At 38.6% G+C, this 24,635-nt stretch overlaps 2 protein-coding genes across 7 annotated transcripts in view; one reads left to right on the top strand and one right to left on the bottom strand.

Moving 5' to 3' along the window:
• ppil4 (peptidylprolyl isomerase (cyclophilin)-like 4) overlaps nucleotides 1-24,635 on the bottom strand; it is an 892,903-nt gene that overhangs the window by 136,736 nt on the left and 731,532 nt on the right. The gene's annotated exons all lie outside the window — the stretch shown is intronic.
• tmem200a (transmembrane protein 200A) lies at nucleotides 2,578-23,659 on the top strand. 6 transcript variants are annotated; one of them, XR_015517665.1, is made up of 3 exons: nucleotides 2,578-3,124; nucleotides 5,373-5,449; nucleotides 23,067-23,659. XR_015517665.1 is itself a non-coding variant. In XM_087296999.1 (3 exons), exon 3 carries the CDS (start codon nucleotides 15,142-15,144, stop codon nucleotides 16,633-16,635), a length of 1,494 nt encoding a protein of 497 aa, XP_087153125.1. In that variant the 5' UTR covers nucleotides 2,578-3,124; nucleotides 5,373-5,449; nucleotides 15,124-15,141; the 3' UTR covers nucleotides 16,636-21,272.

The following is a 24,635-nucleotide window of genomic DNA, read 5'->3' on the forward strand; positions in this document are numbered from 1 at the left end:
TTTGGTGATTCGTTTGTTGCTATGGGAACACAACAACTATAGTGTTTTATCTGTTTTAGTGATTCTATAATTGCTATGGTAACACAACAACTATAGTAATTAATCTGTTTTGGTGATTCTATAGTTTCTATGGTAACAATAACTATTGTAATTATTCTTTTTGGTTATTTTTCTGTTGCTATGGTAACTCAACAATTATAGTAATTAATCTGTTTTGGTGATTCTATAGTTTTTATGGTAACAATAACTATTGTAATTATTTCTTTTTGGTTATTTTTCTGTTACTATGGTAACTCAACAATTATAGTAATTAATCTGTTTTGGTGATTCTACAGTTGCTATGGGAACACAACAACTTTAGTAATTAACATGTTTTGGTGATTCTATAGTTGCTATGGTAACACAACAACTATAGTAATTAATCTGTTGTGCCGATTCTATAGTTGCTATTGTAACACAACAACTATATTAAATAATCTGTTGTGCGGATTCTATAGTTGCTATGGTAATACAACAACTATAGTAATTAATCTGTTGTGCCGATTCTATAGTTGCTATGGTAATACAACAACTATAGTAATTAATCTGTTTTGTCGATTCTATAGTTGCTATGGTAACACAACAACTATAGTAGTTAATCTGTTGTGCTGATTCTATAGTTTCTATGGTAATACAACAACTATAGTAGTTAGTCTGTTGTGCCGATTCTATAGTTGCTATGGTAACACAACAACTATAGTAATTAATCTGTTGTGCCGATTCTATAGTTGCTATGGTAACACAACAACTATAGTAATCTGTTTTGGCAATTCTGTAGTTGCTATGGTCACACAATTGGTGATTTTACGTTTTTTTGTATATGTACATCAAACTTTATTGTTAAAATTATTTTTGACTACGTATACTGCTATATTCCTATTTAGATAGTATTTTTATTGAAATATATGATTGAAAATTAGGTTCATGCTACATGCTGTTTTTACTTGATTCCACCACAGAACTTACTTGTAAATAGTCTAAATTCATTCATTAATTCATTTTCTTTTCAGCTTAGTCCCTTTATTTATCTAGGGTCACCACAGCTAATGAACCGCCAACTTATCCAGCACTTGTTTTACGCAGTGGATGCACTTCCAGCTGCAACCCATTACTGGCAAACATCCATACACACTTATTCACACTCATACACTACGGACAATTTAGCCTACCCAGTTCACCTGTACCACATGTCTTTGGACTTGTAGGGAGGAAGAGGAGCACCCGGAGGAAACCCATACGAATGCGGGGAGAACTCCACACAGAAACGCCAACTGACCCAGCCGAGGCGGAGTGTTCGAACCAGCAACCTTCCTGTTGACATTTTAGTCATTTAAAATAATATAATATATATAGAAAAATAACTCTGTAAAATAGCAGAAAATGTACTGACAGTTTATTACAAGATTTTTGTAGCATATATACAACACCAACACAGACAATATAACAGTAAATATTCATAAAAGTCAAACTTAAAGTTTTTGGAGAAGATTAAGATCCCATAATGCAATTCAAAAAACGAGAAAATAAAAAATTAAATCATGAATTACATGATACGGAAAAATGATCATTTATGGATATTTTTACAGTGCAGTCATAAATGTCTTTTAATTGAGATGTATCAAGCATATAAAAGCTTAATAAATTAGTTTCCATTAGTATATGGTTTATTGTGATGGGTCAGTACTTATTAGAGATGCAAATACTAAAATCTGAATGTCAAAAATGTAAATATTGAGAAAATCAATTCAATTCAGCTTTATTTCCATAGCGCTTTTACAATGTAGATTATGTCAAAGCAGCTTCACAAAGAAGATCATGGTAAATTGTAACAGTGTAGTTCAGTCTTCAGTGTTTAGGTTCAGTTTAGTTTAGCTCAGTTCAGTGCGGCTTAATAGTCACTAACAGAGAGTTCAAACACTGAAGAGTAAATCCATCGATGCACCGCTCTAGATCCTGAACCATGCAAGCCAGTGGCGACAGCAGCGAGGAAAAAACTTTACCAATTGGGAAAAGTGAAGAATTAAAAAACCTTGAAAGAAACTTTACTCCATTTTGCGCGACCATTTCTCCTCTGGTCAAACGTCTTGTGCAGACCTCAAGTCTAGCTTCCGCAGGCTGGAAGATGGACCCTTAGCGAAGACTCGTCTGTCCCTGGGTCATCACCTTTAAAGAACTGCACATTACTAAACAACACTAACGTTTACACTAAAGAATCACACTAGATCTTTACTTGATACACCAATGATTTTCCTCATGAAATAAAAATCCATAATTTGAACAATGTATTTTTGACTATTGACACAAATAGACGTGTTTTCAGCTCCAGGCTGTCTCACACACACACACACACGCACACAGCCTCCAGAAATGTTTACATCCATAAAGCGATCAGGTATGCTGTGGCAGACCATAATTGCTCGCTTTTTTAAAAAGCTCAATTGTTATTAATATAATCTCTCTCCCTTTGTCTGTCGTGTGCGTCATCTGGAATGGCGTCACGTGGGAGTGAAAAGGCGACGCGCGCGCGCTCCATCCGTTACAAATGATTCGCGCCTCGAGAGGAGATACATCAAGAAAAAAAACGGCAGTGTTTATCATTCACAGAAGTAATTACAGCGAATTATGGGGGATTTTCACTTTTCTTCGACGCGGACTGTTTGTTTAATTGGAGTGTTCAAACACCGGAGTCCGAAAACCGCGCTCTTTCTACCACTTAACGTTATTCCGGATTTATAGGCGAGAAGAGACTCTCGACAGGAGCATTGATTGATAATAAGAGCTACACACAAGACAACTTGTTTTGTTTTGAGGTGTTTCTTACCCGAGCACATTTTCGGTTTGGAGTTGTGAAGTTTGGAGATGGAGAGGATTCGCGCGCTCGGATGGAAGTTTTCTCTCCTAGCAAACACACCGAGGGAAACTCGTCGACTGGATAGTGAAACTACAAAGAAACAGCTCTCAAATGAAATTATAATTGAAGATATTTTCCACTGTGGTGTGGAAATATGATGATGATGAGCGGGAGATCCGCTTGTGCGTAATGGACACATCACGTTAACACCAGGAGGAGGATCTCAAGGTACAGGTGTGTATTACTTGCTAATGACAAACATTATGAGTCTCAGAATCGAACAATATCTAAAATCAACATCTAATCTAATTTCTAAAACAAATAATATTTCACTTTAACGGTGTCCTGCTGAAAAAAAAACATGCTGGTATGTTTGATGCTGGTTTTGCTGGTTTCTATGCTGCTCCCTACTATAGAGACCAGCATTGAAACCAGCAAAACCAGCATCAAAACATACCTTACCAGCATATGCTGTGTTTTTATTTTATTTTATTTATTTAACAGGGCGATGATGTTGTGCTTTACATTAAAAAACAAACAAACATTTAATCATATTGCGCACAGAATCCCCGAGCATTTCTTCACCCCTGCCATTATTCTGATGTGTTGTTGTTTGTTTGCATATGAGTGGTTCTGTTATTGCGCATGTGCTTGTTAAAGGTTATAAGCTCTCCATGAGACCTAAACGAGCAATATTGAAGAGCATATGATCGATATGATTGTGCTGCAGAGGACTTTATTACTTCTGCCTCCCCCACACACACACACACACACACACACAGATCTGTGCTTATAAACAACAGATGATCGTGGGTAGTCATATATATTCATGCACGATTCTCCTCAACATAAAATTGCTCAATTGTTTATGTAAACAACTGTATTATTTATGTCCCTGGGTCATATATATATATATATATATATATATATATATATATATATATATATTGTATTAACCTTCTCGTTCTTCCTCATTCTCTTGGTGAGATGTTTTCTGTGGGATTTTGTTTAGTTGTCGTTATTTAGACGCTGTTAGTTACTCAGGGTGTTTGATGATACTATAAAGCAACTTAATAAACTTACTGTAATTTGCTACAGCAAAATACACTGTAAAAAATGCAGGGTTACACACAATTCCCTCATGTTGTCCAAACACAAATCGATTGAAATAACTTAATCATTTTAACAAATTTAAGTGGGTCGAACATAAAACCATTTAGCCACCGCCCCCCCATTTTTTTAAAATAATGGTGTTGTGTCAACTCATTTTAAATTAGTAGTTGGAACTAAGTATTTTTCTCTCAAAGTATAATTTAACTTTAGTTCAAACATCACATATTAATTTATAATATTTATTGTAATCAAGAAAAAAACTTTGTGTGGCTCAGTGGTTAGCACTGTAAACCTCACAGCAAGTAGGTCACTGGTTCGAGTTCTGGCTGGGCCAGTTGACATTTCTGTGTGGAGTTTGCATGTTCTCCCTGTGTTGGCATGGGTTTTCTCTGTGTGCTCCGGTTTTCCCCTATTACATGCAATATAGGTGATTTGGGCGAACTTAATTGTCTGGAGTGTATGAGTGTGTGTGTGTGTGTGAATTAGTGTTTATGGGTGTTTCCAAGTGCTGGAAGTGCATCCGCTGTGTAAAACATGCTGGAAAAGTAGGTGATTCATTCCTCTGTGGTGACCTCTGAAAACAGAGACTAAGCCAATGGAAAATGAATGAATGAAGAAAGATTTATATTCACAAAATTAACAACATTGTTGACTATAATATAGAGACACTAATTATTATTATTATTATTTTTTATTTATTTTGGAACAATGTAGATTTTTTTTAATTATGGAAAAACTAAATTTTTAAATCTTATAACAATGTATAGTTTTGCTTTGGACCAACCTAAAATAAATACCATGATGTCATTTGTTACAGGGAAACTTATATATTTCCCTCAAACTATAGTTTTGACTTGGTTGAAACTGAAAAATGCTATTTAATAACAATCACAATATTTACTCTGCTCAAGGAAAAAATCATTCATTTGTTAATTTTCCTTCAACTTCGGTGCTTTAACAATCAGGGGTCGCCACAGCGGAATGAACCACCAACTTATCCAGCATATGTTTTATGCCCTTCCAGCCGCAACCCAGCACTGAGAAACACCTATACACTCTTGCACTAACACTCATACATTATGGCCAATGTAGTTCATCCAGTTCCCCTAGAGAACACCCCCATGTGTTTGGACTGTGGGGTAAACCGGGAACCCGGAGGAAATGCAAAATGATAATCAACTTTACATTAGAAATACATCAATACTGAAGAGCAGTACGTTTTTTTCATGTGGTCACATGACATGAAGTTCATTCAGTCATTCATTCATTCATTCATTTATTCATTTTCTTTCCGGCTTAGTGCCTTTATTAATCAGGGCTCGCCACAGTGGAATGAACCGCCAACTTATCCAGCATATGTTTTACGCAGGGGATGCCCTTCCAGCTGCAACCCATCACTAGGAAACACCTATACTGTAACCAGGGAATGTGACCTCAACAACAGAGGTGAGGATCCACATGCAGGTTTATTAGAATGGTCAGGCAAGCAATGGTCAATACAGGAGATGTATAAGAGCAATCCAGAGTCGTAGTCGTATTAGTAGGCAAGTGGTCAAGAGGCAGGCAGCAAACAGGATTAAATAAATAAACGAGGCAAGGATCAAAAAACACGGCAAAGCAAGACAAAGGAAAATGCGTTGTAGTGTCACTTAACAGATAACAAGACTCAGCAATGAGTGTCTCAAAGTGAGCTGTATATGTGTGTGATCAATACTTGAGGAGCATCAGCTGTGTGTATGCAATCAGGACCTGGAACCAGTTGTGTGTGTGAAGCATGACTGGTTCTTGTAGTCCATTAACCAGCATGTATGTAGTCCTATGTGAGTGTGAATGTTTTCTAGCGATCTCTGGTGGTTAGATCGCTGATGATCAAGACTCTCACACACATACACTACGGCCAATTTTATTTATCTATAGCGCATGTCTTTAAACTTTGGGGGAAACCGGAGCACCTGGAGGAAACCCATGCCAACATGGGGAGAACATGCAAACTCTACACAGAAATGCCAACTGACCCAGCCGAGGCTCGAACCAGCAACCTTCTTGCTATGAGGTAACAGTGCTACCCACTGTGCCACCGTGACGCCCATGACATAAAATCTGCTGGTTTAAAGTAAAATACTCCTTTGAGGAAAGACTAATGCTTTTAATTGTTTCCAGGTGGTGCTTTTTTGCATTAAGGCAAAATGAATAAAACAGGTTAAAATCAGAAAACATTTCTGTTTCACTTAATCCAATCTAAAAATGTACTTTGAATGAAAGACACAGTCGTTTCACTCTTTTCAGTGTAGAAAGCTCATTGTGAAGTTTCTCGCTGTCGTGCCTAGAAGCAGCCCTGAGAAAAAATGTTTCAGAACTGCAAGGCCAAAGCAGCGCCACTCAGCTTTTGTGATGTTCAATGTGAATTTGCTTTGCAGCTCAGTCATTTTGCACGACACTGGTGCTCTTAATTTTATATTTTTCTTGTGGCATGCGACTTTTGCAAGGTTTTATTTAGGCAGAAACCTGCTACAAACTGGTAAAATGTTAGAACTTTCTGCCCACGGAATTGTTTTCCATTTACAGTCTAATAGAAAAAAATAAAATACAATAGAATAGAGAGAGATGCGGTGGAGCAGTAGGTAGTGCTGTCGCATCACAGCAAGAAGGTCGCTGGTTCGAGCCTCGGCTGGGTCAGTTGGCATTCTGTGTGGAGTTTGCATGTTCTCCCCGCGTTCACGTGGGTTTCCTCTGGGTGCTCTGGTTTCCCCCACAGTCCAAAGACATGCGGTACAGGTGAATTGGGTAGGCTAAATTTTCCGTAGTGTATGAGTGTGCATGGATGTTTCCCAGAGTTGGGTTGTAGCTGGAAGGGCACTAGACATCAGTCTGGAGCTACTTAGTTTTTTGCAATCCGACACGTAACAGCAGTGTGTACTGCAAACTGCGCAGATGAGTTTCATCATTAAAACAATACCACCCTTATGAAGATGCTAATAAAATTACAGACCCTAACAAGTGTCAGTAAACTAGCGCAACTACCCAGCAGAGTTTCATGTCATCATTTTCGAAAGCCGTGCCTTACGAGAAAAAAAAAAAACAATCTCATTAGAATTTAAAGCGACAGTCACCAAAACACCACAATTAGAATCAAAGCCTAAAAGGGTCAGTTTCAGAGAGTGAAACTTCACACACACACACACACACACTGGAGACACCAGAGACCTATTTTACATCTTGTAAAAAGGTGCATAACAGGTCCCTGTTAAATGTGAAACACTTTCAATTGCACGAGCAACCGTTTTGCTTGGACTACTCTCGAATCCAGCATTTTGATATTGGACAATTATCCCACTACTGTTTTTTTCATCTGATTCTCAGTCGCAGAAGTCAGCGGGGGGCTTTTGGCCTGGTCTGTCAGCCAGCGAGTGTTAACATGTTTAGTTTTTCCTCAGTGAAGCACTTTTTCTGTCTGCCTTTATGTTTTGCACACATTTAAAAAAATGCTGGGCTATCAGAATCCAACATTAGCTGTGTTTCCATCAAATATATAAACTATAATTATGCATAAAATGATGTTTCATAAACAAACTTTGGGAGGATTTTTTAATAGGGCTATTTTATCATTGACAATCATTCTATCATCCAATCAGCATGCGACCAAACCCTGTAAATATTCAAGCATGTCCTATGTGTTGTTATATAGCATGTCCTGTGTCCTGTGTGTTGTTTGATAATTAATAACCACCTCAAGTGGAACTGTGTATCTGCGTCTCATATCAGAGTCTGCTACTGTCCACCAGAGGTCACATTTCAGTCATGGACGCATGCTTTGAGAGTCTTCCTGACTGAATGAATGAATACGCTGTTTTCCATCAAGGCAACTCGGGGTGCTGAAATATAATTGGTTTAACTAGCATTGGGCGTGTTAAAGAGACCAAAACAACGACAGACGTTCTGGCACGTAACGCACATGTTCAAAGCAGAATATCTGACTTTTGCATTGTTTTTTAGATAAACAAAAATGTTCTCTTAGCATGTTTGTTAAATATCTGCAAACATATTATGGTATATGGAATTGTATTCACCGTTTTCTTCGCCGAAGAGCGGGCGCAGCCATTTGAATCTTTTTGGCTCAAGACTTCCGGTCTCATTCACTTCCATTCATTTTTAGACATTAAAAACTGCTCGTTTCGCTGTTTGATGTTGCAAACTGATATTTTCTTATTATAATATTCTACTTGGTCTGTATTGTCATGCAAACGTTTCTTTGTAGAGCAAGTAGTTTGACTGTTTTCTGCCGTTTATTATTCCTGGTCATTTCTCCCATAGGCGACTGAATCGGAAGTTCAAAACAATCGCGAAAACAGGCGCACTTCCGCATTTTAGAATAAGGTCAATATTTTATATGTATACCTTTAGAAGAGTCAAAATCTTACTTAAAGCACCTGTAAAATGTCTCCATGATCTGCTTTTGAAGGAATATCATAGTATCATGCACATTGTTTCCTGTTGCAATACTGGCGCCTCTGTCTCAGTATTAGCTATTGTACACCACACCATAAATTCAATTAAAATAGTAAATCAGTAAGATGTAAAAGCAAGTCTGTGGAGTCCCTAGCCTAGAGTGTGAATGTGAAGTTTCAGCACAAAACACCACACAAATCATGTTTGCTAACTCTCTGAAACGGACCATTTTAGGTTTTGATCCTAATTGTGGTGTTTTGGTGACTGTCGCTTTAAATCCAACTTTTCAAATGAGGGCGGAGCTACAAATGACTGCCTCACCATTGCGGGAGATTAAAAACAGAACTAACGTCCTATGCTAATGAGGGAGAGATGGTCACTAGTGGGTGGGGCTGTCTCCCTCTGATGACACGTACAAATGGAGAATGCCAATCAAAGTGTTTCTGCAGACTGTTTTGATCAAGTCTAATTTTAAAAAAATACGATTAATAAATTTTGACCATATGAAGCTGGTTATATTCACACACTGCTGCCACACAACTGTATTCAAACCCCTTATAAATGTGATTTTTGCATAATAGGTCTGCTTTAAAAGATGGTTTCCATTTCCAGACTATAGCAGACAGCAGATGACTGCTGGCTATGATCTCTTAATGTGCGCTTTTGTTCTGGCGTTTGTTAACATAATCACCACCTCGTCTATCCTGAAGCTTCCTGAAATGTTTTATTTTCACAGCTTCGTTAGCTTTTAGTTGAACAGCATCTTTGTGTATGTACAGCGTTGCATTACCCACCTTCTGGCACACATCAGCAGCCATTGTTGACTTTGCATGCTTTGTCCTTGAATTATAAATACTGCACTGCACTAAACACAGCTAAATACAGAGTCTTAGTGTTGATCGGTGTTTTATTCAGATGATCAAATTCTGACTTTTGAGGAAATATACTCTCCAGATTAATGTTTACCCAACAAATGACAATAAAAAAATAATAATAATTTAATAATAAATAATAATTAATTGACGTGCCTGTTTTGTGTGACACATTAAATATTACATTTTAAAATACTGAACTATTTTAAACATTTAATTAAATAATATTTTAATATTAATCTGTTAAAATGTTAAAATTAGGTTAACAAGCGGCGGTTGTCGGTTGGCAAAATCAACCGAAATGAGCATCCCTACCCTCCATCATTCCCTCTCTTTTGTCAGAGAGGATGTTCGGCCAAATCAAATGTTACAATGGGCCAACTTTGGCCTGTGGTCCAGACTTTGGGCATCTCTGCCGTAGACTTTTTTTGTCTAGCTGGGCTTGACAGATTCACCTCTGTGATCTCATTAGTCCTGTTGTGTTTACAATCAGCCTTAATTTTAGGCATCACTTCCTCTGACAGATTAGTCAATCAAAAATGACCACCAGACCAAAGCTTTCCTCTTATGCCTGTAGCTGTTACATCTGAGAGATATGTGGCCAAACAAAGAATATAATTACCTTTTTCAGCTTGAATACAAATATAAATATTTAACAGCATGGGCTGGAAAAATAAACAATCTACAGGCGCAGGTGGCGAGTACTACTCTCAGCATGAAAGCCAATCTATTGTGCTACAGATGTTAATGGTTTAATAAAGAAAGGTACAAAAAGCAACCTAAGGTAAATCAGATATTTAGCAGGGTTTTTTTCTGTTGCACGCTCTAATGAGACTCAAAGCACATTCCTGTCACCTGCTGCATCGTGTTAGATGTCTATATTTATGGTGTTAAATCTCAAAAAGGTACAAAGTAGTGATGTAGTAGAATGAATCTTTAATATGACTTGGGAACAACAAGTCCTCTCAGGGAGTGATTCGTTTATTCGTGCGTGCGCACACTTGTGCAGGTGGTATCATTCATTTCAAGTCTTTTGAGTTGTTCATCGCGGAAAGGCAGATACCAATCATATGCGTTTAGAGCCGGAAAAAGAATTGATCCGTTCACCTCTTGAGTCCTCTATCGGTTCTGAGTCATTCGTTCCTCACAGGCCAATCATATGCGCTTAGAGTCGGAAAAAAAAATTAACCATTTATCTCTCGAGCCCTCGGTTTGAGTCATTCTGTCACGTGATGAACGAACGACTCAAGAACCAGAAGATCGGCTCAGACTGTGTACATCGGTTAAGATTATATGTGACTGTCAGTGTAACGTGAACAAACCACTGAAATTTAAAGACATAAAGGTGATGGGTGAGCTGAGCAAAGAGACAACAATATCTTCATAGACAAAAGAGCAGGTAAACATTGAATTATTTACTCCTTCTTATAGTATTCTATTGATGACTTATTTGTCATGTGATCAACCTTTTGGGCTAGTTGTAGATGTGTTTGGAAGCAATTCGTAACATTGTAATAATATTTTGGCAAATTGAACGAAATGACTCAAAAAAAGATTTTTTCATCTAGATGAACGAGACTCAAAGATCCGAGTCAGTAAAATGATCCGAACATCCCATCACTAGAGCAATGCGAAATAAATGGGCCGTGAAGCAGATTCATTTTCAAATGTAAATGTTGTGAAATGAACAAAAGGGTGTTCGCTCAATTTTTTCACCTTTCTTTCACTTTCAGTTTTTACGGGTGAAAGTTGTAAAAATAAAAAGCTAGCATATGACAGCAGAGCAGGACAGAACCATCCAGGAGCATGACAGAAAAACACTGTCAAAGTTTATCTTTGGCATTTGTGTGTGGGAGCATGACATTGTGACCACAAGTGGGACAAAATATGATTTCATTTTTATCTTTTTTTTTTTTTGCAGGAAACAGGAATCAATCTTATGGTTGCCAACAAATGCTGTCACTTGATGTTATTGAATAAAATTGAGCTATTGTGACGGCATGAATTGAATCAGGCTTGATGTCGCTGATTATGTTTTAAATGTGCATCAAAATGCTTTCATTCATTCATTCATTCATTCATTTTCTTTTCAGCTTAGTCCCTTTATTAATCTGGGGTCACCACAGCGGAATGAACCGCCAACTTATCCAGCATATATTTTACACAGCGTATGCCCTTCCAGCTGCAACCCATCTCTGGGAAACATCCATACACACTCATACACTACAGACAATTTAGCCTACCCAATTCACCTGTATGGCTTGTCTTTGGACTGTGGGGGAAACTGGAGCACCCGGATAAAACCCATGGGAACACAGGGAGAACAGTATTACTCTTTAGAGTGATTGGACATTAAGCGTACTCCCATTAGTGTCTCTCCTAGACACACGACTCGGTTCCCTCCTTCGGGGAACGTGGGTTACCAGAACATTTTATATTTTGGCCATGTTTTTAGGACAATATAGGCAGTTTTGGGACCTTTTCACTGGATGGACCAAAATGTTTTTAGTAGCGACTTGAGTGAGATTCCAAGCCAGACGATCCTATTACCAAACATGACAAATTCAAACATGCTTATCACCGGTTAGTCTGAGTGATTTGTTACTACCAGTATCATTGAATTAGTGACACAAGAAGACACCATGACATATGAAGAGTCAGCAGCAGTGCTTTGAGAAATAAATGAGTCTTCAGAAGTTTCTTGGAGAAAGGATTCGGGGAAAAGATTAAATGTTTTTTTTACCTGCCTTTCTGAGATTCTGCTATCTGCTTCACAAGTAATAGCACATTTGATTATTATTCATGTTAATCACTAATGTTACTCTATTATGATGCCTGTCAGACAACATGGTAGATAATATCAGCATTATGATTGGCAGCCGGGACTCGAACCAGCGACACTCTTGCTGTGAGGTGACAGTGCTAACCACTGACCCACTGTTCTGCCCTAATTTCATTAATAACAGTCTTACAAAAATCTTAAATTTAGCTTGGTAAAACCTGCAGAAACCCTGGTTATGAGCAGGAGAGAGTTAATATGTCCTAGACTTGATGGAATCGTCTGTGTACTGTTTCTGTTGTGTCTGCATACTTGACTGGCCTTGGCTGCCAAAATCATGTCTTGTACATAAACAGTCATTCTTGGCTAACGCTTCAGCGTTTTATATATAGAATCAAACTTTCAGAGGATTGTTGAATCATTCATTTCAAACTAGGATTTACAGTTTCACATAGAAATCTGATATGTTGCCGTATATGCAAATTACATTTATGACACACAAGTTTATATTTAGATTGCACATATATAAAATGTCATATATGTAATATATTTAGAAAAAGCAAGGCAAGACAAGTGCAACAACAAAATACATCACTTTAATATTATACAGTAAGTTTAATTTAAACAATTAAAAGCAAATTAGGCATCAAACAACATCGCAATCTTTGTAACGTTAAAAGTAATATACTCAAGTGTCCTCCAAGGCTTCAGTTCATGGCACCAGTTAAACACCATAGGGACGCTCTCCTGCTTTAGCCTATGTAACCCGGTGAACAGTAAAACACTGCAGTCCTCGGTAGCACACTCTTGTGTTGTCTATAATAGTGTTGTCCCGGAACTGAAGTTTTAAAACGGCTAACATTGAAGCGCCGCTGAGCGCGGATGACTCGACTGATCTTCAGGGCTGCTTCGCACTCCAATCTCCCGTGTATCTGTGATCGCACTCAGTTTACCGCTCTTATTATTATTATTATTATAACCTTTATTTTACCAGGAAAGACACATTGAGATTAAAAATCTCTTTTACAAGAGCGTCCTGGCCAAGATTAGGCAGTACACAAGTCACAAGAGTCCAACAGACAACAAACAAAAAACAATTTACAGTTAACGTGAATCACACTGACAACTATTCAAAACATCTACAAACCTGTGTTTCAACTTCTAAAACTTTTATAGTCTTTTTAAAAGCATGTAGTGAAATCAAGTCTTTGAACTGCAATTGTAATAATAATAATAATAATAATAATTCCTGACATTTATATAGCGCTTTTCTGGGCACTCAAAGCGCTTTACACAATGGGGGGGATCTCCTCATCCACCACCAGTGTGCAACATCCACCTGGATGACGCGACGGCAGCCATTTTGCGCCAGACCGCACACCACACACCAGCTAATTGGTGGAGAGGAGACAGTGATGAAGCCAATTGGAATACGGGGATGGTTGGGAGGCCATGATGGACAGAGGCCAGTGGGCAGATTTGGCCAGGATGCCGGGGTTAAACCCCTACTCTTTTCGAAGGACATCCTGGGATTTTTAACGACCACAGAGAGTCGGGACCTCGGTTTAACGTCTCATCCGAAAGACGGAAACTGTGTTTGCAGATTATTCCAAGCAAAAGGTGCTGCATACTTAAAAGCCTTTTTCCTATCTCAGTCCGCACTTTAGGGACAGAGAGTAAATAAATATCCTGTGAGCGAAGACCATAGTTAAGAACAGGCTTTTTACAAATATAATTCTGGAGATATGATGGGAGTAAACCCAGTATAGATTTGTAAACAACAATATGAAAATGCTTGAGCCTACGAATGGACAAAGCAGACCAACCTACCCTAGTATATAGCACACAATGATGAGTAAGGGATTTAAAATTAGTTATAAATCTTAGTGCACTATGGTAAACAGTATCCAATGCATTCAGACATTGAGACGAAGCATGCATATAGATTACATCACCGTAGTCCAATGTCGAGATGAATGTTGCCTCAACTAGCTTCTTTTTAGCACCAAAAGAAAGGCAGTTCTTAATTCTAAAATAGAAGCCTAAAATCACTTTAATTTTTTCACCAATTGCTGAATGTGAGTACTAAAAGAAAGTGTATCATCAATTAAAATTCCAAGATATTTGTACTGGGACACTAATTCAATCTCTGCACCATGAGTAGTAGTAACAGGACCTAGTTTTTCTTGGCTTGTTTTAAATTTGAAAATAACATAAGTTTAGTTTTATTCTTCACCCAGTGCAAACACAGAGACTGGAGCACGAAGCAGCCGTGAAGATGACGAGTCATCAAGCAGATCGCTCGGCTTCACGGCTCGACTGTGTTTGTGCTCAGTAAACAGCGGTGGGTGAACTGATGAACTTCTCGGCCAATCACAAGCATTTCTGTTGAGCACGTGAACACAATGGCAAATCAGCGCTGTATTAAGAAAGCCATCAACAGTGCCTTAAATGTTAGCGGGAAATTGCCAGTTTTTCTTTTAATTCAGTATCGTGACAAGTGTAATATAGCGAAAGAATCAGTTCATTAACTCGAGTTTGATAAATGCCCTCTAAAACGTGTGTTTGGGAAAGAAAACCTTAGCTAACTAGTGCCATTTCCTTTAACTTGGCTGAAAATGAGCTCTGATATTCCTTTTTATTTTCATTATTCATTCAGAATGGACCTTCGGGTCACTCGGAGGGCGGTGGAAGAATACATTTGTGTCACTTCATCTTGGCTGATAAGATATACAGCCAAGTACACCACGTTCCTATGTAACTCCCAACGATACTTTTGGGTTTCTTCCCACCACAGCCTCGACTTCGCTTTTAACGTGAAATCAGTCTAAAGAGCTGATCGGTGCAGTGGCTTTACTTTATATCCAAAGAAAAGAAAGATCTCCAGAGATGCCTTTTCAAGTTGACAGAAATCTGTGTGATATTTCTCTCCAAGGTTATCATATCATCAGAATCTTACACCAGGCCTTGCCTAGATCCGTCGCAGCACTAACATAACCCCTTGTTTCTTCCTCTGTTTGCAGGCTTGTATTGCCATAGCAATGATTGCCACGGGAGGGGTGATCACAGGCCTTGCAGCATTGAAAAGGCAAGACTCCACACGCTCTCAGTATCATCTGTCAGCCCAGAGCCCCGGCCCGGCACCTGAGAAGAAAACCACCAAGCGGAAGCCTCGAGCGGACGTGGTGGTGGTGAAAGGGAAGATCCGGCTGTACTCCGCCTCAGGGTTCTTCCTGGTTTTAGGAGTGCTGATCCTCATGGCGGGAATCGCAATGGCAGTTCTGGGATACTGGCCTCACAAGGACCAGCAGAAGGCTCCGGAAACCAAGATGTCCGCAAACAACACGCAGAGCTTCGGCCGAGAGCAGGCCGGATCCATCGCACAGTTCCTGGAGCAGCACATGCATTCGGAGAAGATGAAGATGTTGGGTCCCTTTACAATGGGAATCGGGATTTTTATCTTCATCTGTGCTAATGCGATCCTTCATGAGAACCGGGATCGAGAGACCAAGGTCATCCACATGAGAGACATGTACTCGACCGTTATAGACATACACAGCTTGCGGATTAAGGAGCAGAAGTGTACTAATGGAGCATGTGTGGGACCCTACGGGGGGGACACTGAGATCCGTACCTTTGGACTGGACAGCCAGTTTGCATCTCGGCTCGCAGCAAACACACTGATGTCTTTCTCAGGTCTGGATGGAGATGTGCGGTTCTCCCACAGGACTAGTTCTGCAGATGATGATGATGGTTTAATGAGCGAGGCTAGAGGTGGATTTTGTTTGCTGTCGCCCACCTATAAGGACCGCTCTGAATGTATATTCGGGTTCCAGGATGATGGTCGGTGGGAGGACAGGCGCGGAGCTCTTAAAAAATGCCAAACGCGCTCCATTGTTTCCTCCTCCATCAGTGCGTTCACACTGCCTGTCATTAAACTCAACAACTGTGTCATCGATGAACCAGACATCGACAGCATAACTGAGGATTTAGAGCAGAGCAGGGTGCACTCCAGACCTCCGTCAATGGAGTCGCTGACAGTCCCGGTTCCAGACATCGCCAAAGCCTTCAAACCTCCAGGCGTTCAGCTTCTGCGGAGCAACTCAGCCACTGAATCCGCCAGCTCCACATCTTCCCGCTCATCCCTCTCTCCGGGATCCACCAGCGGGAGATTCCTGTCTCCGGGAGCTGCACGTAAAGACTTCGGCTCCAATAACTCCATCCACATGCTGTCCGCCCACTCCAAATCCCTGGACCTGGAAAGAGGACCCACCAAGCTGACCGTCCAGCCTGAGCAACGGAAACACCCCAGCTGGCCCAGATTGGACCGCAGTAATAGTAAAGGATACACCAGGCTGGAGAACAAAGAGGACCCTATGGACAGGTTAATAGTGCCCCCGGTGGACGTGAAGAAGGACTACACTAAAAAGGAGAAACTACTTATGATATCAAGGTCGCACAATAACTTGAGCTTCGAGCACGACGAGTTCATGAGCAGCGGTCTGAAGAGGGGCACCTCGGAGACCAGGTTTTAAAACTGAGCCAAATGTAAATCCCTCCCAATCCAACGGCATTACAGGAGACTCTGAGTGTTCATAAGACTGTCATGAAAGCTTTATAAACATAGTTATTAAAGGTGCAGTAGGTGATCTGCCAGAATGCTATGGTTAACATAATAGCTTAAAAATTGACATCACTCCCCAGAGCCACGCCTTTTAAAGTCATAAACGCACACTAAATAGATGACTAACTGATGACGATAGACTACATCATGCGATTCACTAGTTTGAAAACTCCATGGAGACACACACTTTGTCCAGCGTAGTTGTTGACAGGCCAGCGGGTGCAGGAATTATATTTCCCCAAAACTGGCATTGGGGTAAAGTTGGTTTTATATCCGCACATTCAGACTTTCTCCTCAAAAATATGATTTCAGAAAAAAAGTCTTGTTTGCAAGTTCTAAATAGTGAAATCATGTCATCAGCCATTGACTATAAATATTTAAAGTATGGTTAGATTGGGAGCACGTCACAGGCTGTGACGCGCTCCCGATATTTATACCGCTACTCTGAATATTCGCTCTGAAATAGCATGTAAATGTGGCTTAGTAATAAGTAGGCCCAACCAGAATCTGCGCACGCAGAATTCCGCAGATTTTTAGCCCATCATTAATTCTGTTTATTTACTTGAGTAAATTGGTGTAAATCTATATTTATCCAGTTTTTTAAATTAATTTCAGTAAAATTATTAACTAATGTGAAAATGTTCGTCTGATTTATGTACAATGCAGTTTTTAAAGTAATATTTTCTGTCTTTTACTATATATATTAAATGACAAACTTGCTTTATTTACATATATATAAGTGAATCCAATTGAATTTTGCATTTTAAAAATTAAATAAAAGTTAAAAAAAGATATTTTTAATTTCAAATATTAAGGTTTTAGTTATGATACTCCCAAAATAATTCGGCAGAAATCCGCAGACTTTTACCAAAATTCTCTGCAGAAATAGCAAAAAACGTCCGCAGATTGCGTCTTTGCCTAGTAATAAGTGTAATTCCTGCACACCACCGGCCAACCACTAACAACATTTCTAACAAGCGAATGACATTAACTAGTGGGTTGTCTGCTGTCATGCCGCGGCGCGCGTGTTCGTGATTTCAGGAGGCGTGGCTTTAAAACACAGTCCCTCCCCTGTAGTCCAAAGCTAATATGCTACCTGGTCAGCATTTTGGCAGATCATCTACTGCATTATCAATATTTCTTGACCTCTTTTGCAGTGATACAAATTAAGTTTTGCATTAAAATGTTGTTAAATATTAATGATGGGTTTATAAAATAGTTTGACAGAGAAATTCATTCATTCATTTTCTTTTCAGCTTAGTCCCTTTATTAATCTGGGGCCGCCAACTTATCCAGCATATGTTTTTACGCAGTGGATGCCCTTTTAGCTGCAACCCATCACTAAGAAACCTCCATACACTCTCATTCATACACATACACTGCGGTAAATTTTAGCATACCCAATTTACCATACCACAAACCGGAGCACCCGGAGGAAACCTACACCAACACAGGGAGAACATGCATACTCGCTGAGGCGCCAACCAGCGACCTTCTTGATGTAAGGCGAACGTGCTACCCAGTGCGCTACTGCCACAACCCAGTGATGGGTTGCGGCTGGAAGGGCATCCGCTGTGTAAAACATGTGCTGGATAAGTTGGCGGTTCATTCCACTGTGGCGACCCCAGATTAATAAAGGGACTAAGCCGAAAATAAAATGAATGAATTAAAATTGATCAGATAAATATTCATAGCACAATTATAATGATCTCATGACAGTCATGTTTATTACAGATTTATGACAAGTTACATTGTCTTGGTATCGTCAAGTTGTTATGACAAAAATATTTCAAACAATATCATCTTTGGTGTCAAAACAATGTCATCTGTCATTTAAAATGACACAACTGACACCTAATGATCTAATAAAATTATATTCATATTCATGAGGTGATTATAAAGGGTTAATGACTGTCTTATGAACACCGCTTCAGTTAAAGTGTTACCCACAGTTCTTGGTTCAAACAGTTGTGTTGCTCATTTATTTTCTGTCGCTGAGTTTCAGAATGAATTTAAAATACACAAAATAGGTCGGAATCACCATAAAAAAAGTTTATTGTTGGTGCAACTTAATTTAATGGCACATTACCCCTCAATCAAATCAGGCTTTTCTTAACACATTGTAGACAAATAGGACCCAATAGCAAAATTCACATTGAACCAATGATGTCAAATCACTTTCATTTAAATAACCTTTTTTTGTAATTAAACACAGTTTACACACATTTTACTCCCGTGGAGCTAATTTATCACAATCACTTCATTTGGAAAAACATTTTTTTTGCTATATACTACAATTTAAACTTAACAACATTAATGGAGACCTATTATGCCTCTTTTTACAAGATGTCAAATAAGTTTCCGAGCAGTAGATTCAAAACAGGACTAACGTTATCTGTGTAAAAAAGTGTAATCAGTCTATGGAGACTCCTGCCGCTGTTCATTTGTGCTTCATCTAAAACTCCACATCTATAATCCTCTTAGTCTATGCTGACATTATCTGCAGCAGCTCAAACACTCTAATGGCTAATAGACAGACGGCTGCCTCTCACTTAAGGCTGTTTTTGCTAATGAGGGAGAGATGGTCACTAGTGGGCGGGGCTTTTCCTCCTCTGATGACATCATACAAAGGCAGAATGTCAATCAAAGTGTTTTTAATCAAGCGTGATTATAACAAGCAGAATTAATTATTTTTTACCATTAGAGGCTGCTTATATTCACACACTGCTAACACAAAACTGTGTTTAAACTCCTTATAAAAGTGATTTTTTGCATAATAGGTGCTCTTTAATGATTATTATGGTTTTATATTAAACATATGGACTGGATAAGTAAAAAGAGACTGATCTCAGAGCTGCCATTAACACAGTTATGGCTCACTGAGAGAAAAAAGCAAACATTAAAGGTGCAATAGGAGATCTTGGAAAATGCTAATGTTAGCCTGATAGCACTGAAAGCTTACATGCTACACTTCAAATTGGATCAGGATGAGACGAGACTTTCAACCTGCATAATTATAATTGTTTCTCAAGACAAATCACTTATTGCACCTTTAATGTTAATAAATATGCCGAACTGTACCACTCAGTGGAAACGGCCCATTAGAGTACACAGTTATGAGGACAATCACAGCCATAACTTTATTCGATTGCAGCCCCATATAGACGTACAATATATTTGAAAAAAACTGATATGTTTGAACATATATGAAGCCTGCAGATACATTGTTATTGGCAACCCAAGCTCATTCTGGAAACGTAGCCCCGCGGACGTTTCTGGAGACTGCAATTTACGTGGCCGGAGGAACGTAAAGGCCGCGTTTAGTTTTTTTCGAGCGAACGCTGCGGGGTGGTGTAGCGCCGCTCCGCCCCTTCTCTTCGCGCTCGCCGGCCGCCGGCTCGCCTCCGAGTGGAGGGCTTTCCCGATGCAATCAGTTTGTCCACTTAACTCACAGCGTTGCGTCGGCGGAGCGGTGGCCCCGGAGGAGGAGCCGGCCGCGGTGGAAGACGACCGGGATCGAGTCCGGGGAACAGCAGGTTCCGGAAATCAGGTAAGACGAAAAACGGTATCCAAAAAATAAGGGCGAGAACGCGGCGGGATCTGAAAACGCGGTCGAAATCGAAATTTTTTTTTTTTTTCTGGACGGCTTTTGCGAACCGTCGCTCGGGTTTAGGGAAGGAGGAGGAAGAGGAGGGCGGCCGAGTCGGCCGATCTGGCGGCTTTTCACGCGAAAACGGCACGGGCGCGAACGGAGCGCGCTCCAGAGAGGCGCCCAAGACGCGAAAAAGCGCGCACAGCAGCCTCTCGCGGATCCGCGAAAACAAAAAAACGCTCGAATACGTACCTCCCGGGACGTAAATCGCGGTCCGCAGAAACGTCCGCGGGGCTACGTTTCCACAATGAGCCCGGGTTGGTTATTGGTAAACCCAGCCCAGGTAGTTACACCAACACAATTCATTCATGTTGTCCCAACTCAAATTGATTATTTTTTTTATTTCCAGATTCTGCTGGTTGCATTTCCTGAATTGCCATGCTTAAGCAAATCTTAATCATTAGTTTTGGTTCAATTCAGAATTTCCCCAACCATTGCCGAGCCCTGGGAATCAGAGTGAGCGCTCCAGCTTGGCTCCACCCTGATCTACTCAAATTGATTGTGCTAACTTAATTTGTTTTCCCAAGCTGAAGTTGATTGAAGTTAGAGCAAATAAATAATTGTGTTGTTTTAGCTCAAGTAGTTTCAACAAGCAGTATAAATCTTTTTTCCCTTTTTTTTTCGGAGTCGCAATGGTAAAATAAACCTGGCTGCAGTGAACAATTCCGCGAATAGCAGGTTAGTGAAACTTGTTCAAGTGTGTTTGTATTGTTTTGTAACATTCAGACAATCTATTGTCTGTTTGAGTTCAGTGTGTGTGTTGTACCAGCACTGCTAGTTAAATAATTTATAGTTTAAAATGCGCACACACACAAACACAGTCTAATATTTTTGAAGAGAACGTATCTATGTATAATTTATCTGTTTCTCAGAATAAACACAACGTTTCCAGATAACGCTCTTCTGTTTCCTCTTCTGTCATTCCTTAAATTGTTGCGCTGTTTAGTCCAGAGTACGGCTGTGCAATATATCGTTAAGCATCGATATTGCAATGTGTGTATTTGCAATATTCACATCGCAGGTTCTACAGTGTTGAGTCTATATTATAGTCCACCAGAAACCACAGTTCAGAATACATGAGTTTTGCGGCTTCACTGCAGAGTTTACCCAAAATAGAGTGAAAGCTTATTGTTTGCATGTATTTTGGAGGATTTTAAAAGCATTCAGGCATGAGAAACTAGTAACTTTTAACTCTGTTTAATTTTATTGATTTATTTATACAAGATTATTCAGTATTATTTTACACTTCATTACTCAGTTACTCTACCTGAATACTGTTTGACTCCTCAGAAAACTGTAAAGCACTTTTTATTCAATTAGTATTTTATAGTATATACAGTTAAGGTCAGAATTATTCGCCCCCCTTTGATTTTTTTACCTTTTTTAAAAATGTCCTAAAAGATGTTTAACAGAGCAAGGAAATTTTCACAGTATGTCTGATAATATTTTTTCCTTTGTAGAAAGTCTTATTTGTTTTATTTCGGCCAGAATAAAAGCAGTTATTAATTTTTTTAACATCATTTTAAGATCAAAATAAGTAGCCTTTTTAAGCTATTTTTCCCCCCCGACTCCCTACAGAACAAACCATCGTTATACAATAACTTTCCTATTTACCCTAACCTGCCTAGTTAACCTAATTAACCTAGTTAAGCCTTTAAATGCCACTTTAAGCTGAATACTAGTGTCTTGAAAAATATCTAGTCAAATATTATTTACTGTCATCATGGCAAAGATAAAATAAATCAGTTATTAGAGATGAGTTATTAACACTATTATGATTAGAAATGTGTTGAAGAAATCTCTGTTAAACAGATAAAATAAACGGGGGCAAATAATTCAGGAGGGCTAATAATTCTGACTTCAACTGTATATATGCATGTGTGTGCATGCGTGTGTGTAATAATATACTATGAAAAAATGTTTAAATAGATTTTAAGCAAAAAAATAAGTAGCCATTTGCTAAACATTATGATGCATAATTATACCTGAAGCCAATTGTTTTTTGATTTATAAAAAGACCTTGTACTTAAAAGGTTGCACATTTTAGAATTTTTATAGTCGAGACTACATTTGTGAAAATGACCTATTAATTATGTTTTTAAGCGCACTACACTTGAAATCTTTAAGTTTATGCAGTTTCATGGTACATAAGTTCAATGAACTTATATTTTTAAGTGATAGGACCAAAATGTCAAATTTATGTTCAGTCAACTTTACTAATTAAGTAAAAACAACATTAGGATTTACAGTGTGGAAGTTCAGACTTGAAAGAAAGTACTCCCGAGGACGTGAGGAAACAAGTCCGAACTTTGCGCACTTGGTATTGAGAAACAGCCAATGTCCTTCATGACAATCATGTTTATGACAGATTTATGACAAGTTGTCTTGGTAATGTCATGTTGTCATAACAAAAACATCTCAATGCCATTGTATTTAAAATGTCATAACTGAACGAATGACACGTAATGACAGTTATCATAAGCATCCATAAAATATTCATGACGTCGGGTTTATAAAGGCTTAATAACAGTCTTATGAACACCCCTCCACTCCAGTGGTGTTTATTTTTCAATAATTTTTCTGAAAACAAGATAATACTTTTGCTTGTCTAAAAAGATGCTTCTTGATTTAGGAATTTTCAGATATTTGGACTAGAAACAAGTAAATTATCATTTTTATTATGTTTCCAGTGTGTCTCATTAAGGTGCTGTCTTACGAAATCAGCTGTGACTAGGGTTACGGAGCCTTACCATAGCAACAGAAAAACCCCTGCCGGTCAGCAGAGTGACATCACAATGCAAACATCAGGAGCAAATCTGGACAGACAAGCTTCGTTACCTTGGAAACGTCTCATTTCATAATACTGCTTCTCAGGGGCAATCCAGTATTTGTAGTCAAATATGCAGCGCTCAGCATAAACGAGTACAGCCCCTGTTGAAAATGAATATTTGTATCCATTTCTCAGTGAATATAGATGATGTATGTTGGTGCATTAAACAAAGCAGTTTTATTAAACACTTATATTTTTAAAGTAATTATGCATACTTAAATATAATTTCTACAGACTCATTTCACTAGACGGATATGCTGTTTTTTTTTCTAGGGCTGTCGATTGATTTAAAAAATTAACTAATCACTTTTTTTGCAATGAATCATGAATAATCGTGAAAAGTCATATTAATTACAAAAATGTTAGTGCATGATAATGCTATTTGAATTTCAAAACAATCAATGCCAATAACAAACAAACATGATTTCCATGTTGGATTCTAATTGGACGACCAAAAAAAAAAAATCCAAAATACAGGCATCACAGATATGAAAAATGGAAAATTATGATAATAAAGTATTGAATACAAACAATTGCACTCATTGTTAAGTTGTATTGCGAGTTGATAACATTAATTATAAAGTAGAAACAATTTGGCTTAGTCCTCCTTTACATTCAGCGAGTTACTAAGACAGTCCAGTCTGTTGGCATTATCAGGGGACAATGTGGACCTTTTCTTTTGAATGATGTGAGCTGAGAGTGAGAACAGTCTCTCAAGCAGAATCACTGAATCAGCGTTTGAATTTCGGTGCCTAATTCTGGTGCCATTGGTGCTGCGACAAGGACGTAAGAAGCATCAAGGGGTGCATCAAAGTAGGTACGCATTGTCACACCAAAGACTATAGACTTCTTACATGGACTTTGGTCACACCATCTCATTCATTCATTTATTTTCCTATCGTAGTGGTTCTCAAACTGTGGTACGTGAACCACTAGTGGTGCGCGAGCTTCCTTCTAGTGGTACGCGGAGGAATGAAATATGTCATACGTACATGCTACATATATTTAAAAATGTATCAAAATGATTTGTATATGAATATGACAACGCATAGCCCATATATACTATATGTTAATACTTTACATTTAAGTACAGCAGTTTTCTTTTTACTTTTTAAGAACAGTAACCTACCATTTTTAACTTTAAAAAGCACGTTTTAATTTAAATGTTGATGTTTTTAATTTTTCTTTTTGTTTTTTTACATATAAGCACAGTAAAGTCTTAACGTTCAGACTATTTATAATGTGTAAAGTGGCTGACAATAATAAATATTGTTAATAATAGTAATTAATCTGACACGTTTTTGAACTGTGCAGAGCTGTAGTTACTTAATTTGGTCTACTACGCTACAAATTTCAATACTGCTCATTATGGTGGTACTTGGAGAGACTACTTTTTTCTGAGGTGGTACTTGATGAAAAAAAGTTTGAG

The sequence above is a fragment of the Danio rerio genome, chromosome 20 (genome assembly GCF_052040795.2).
Source record: "Danio rerio strain M-AB ecotype USA chromosome 20, GRCz13ab, whole genome shotgun sequence".
In the NCBI taxonomy this organism is placed as follows: domain Eukaryota; kingdom Metazoa; phylum Chordata; class Actinopteri; order Cypriniformes; family Danionidae; genus Danio; species Danio rerio.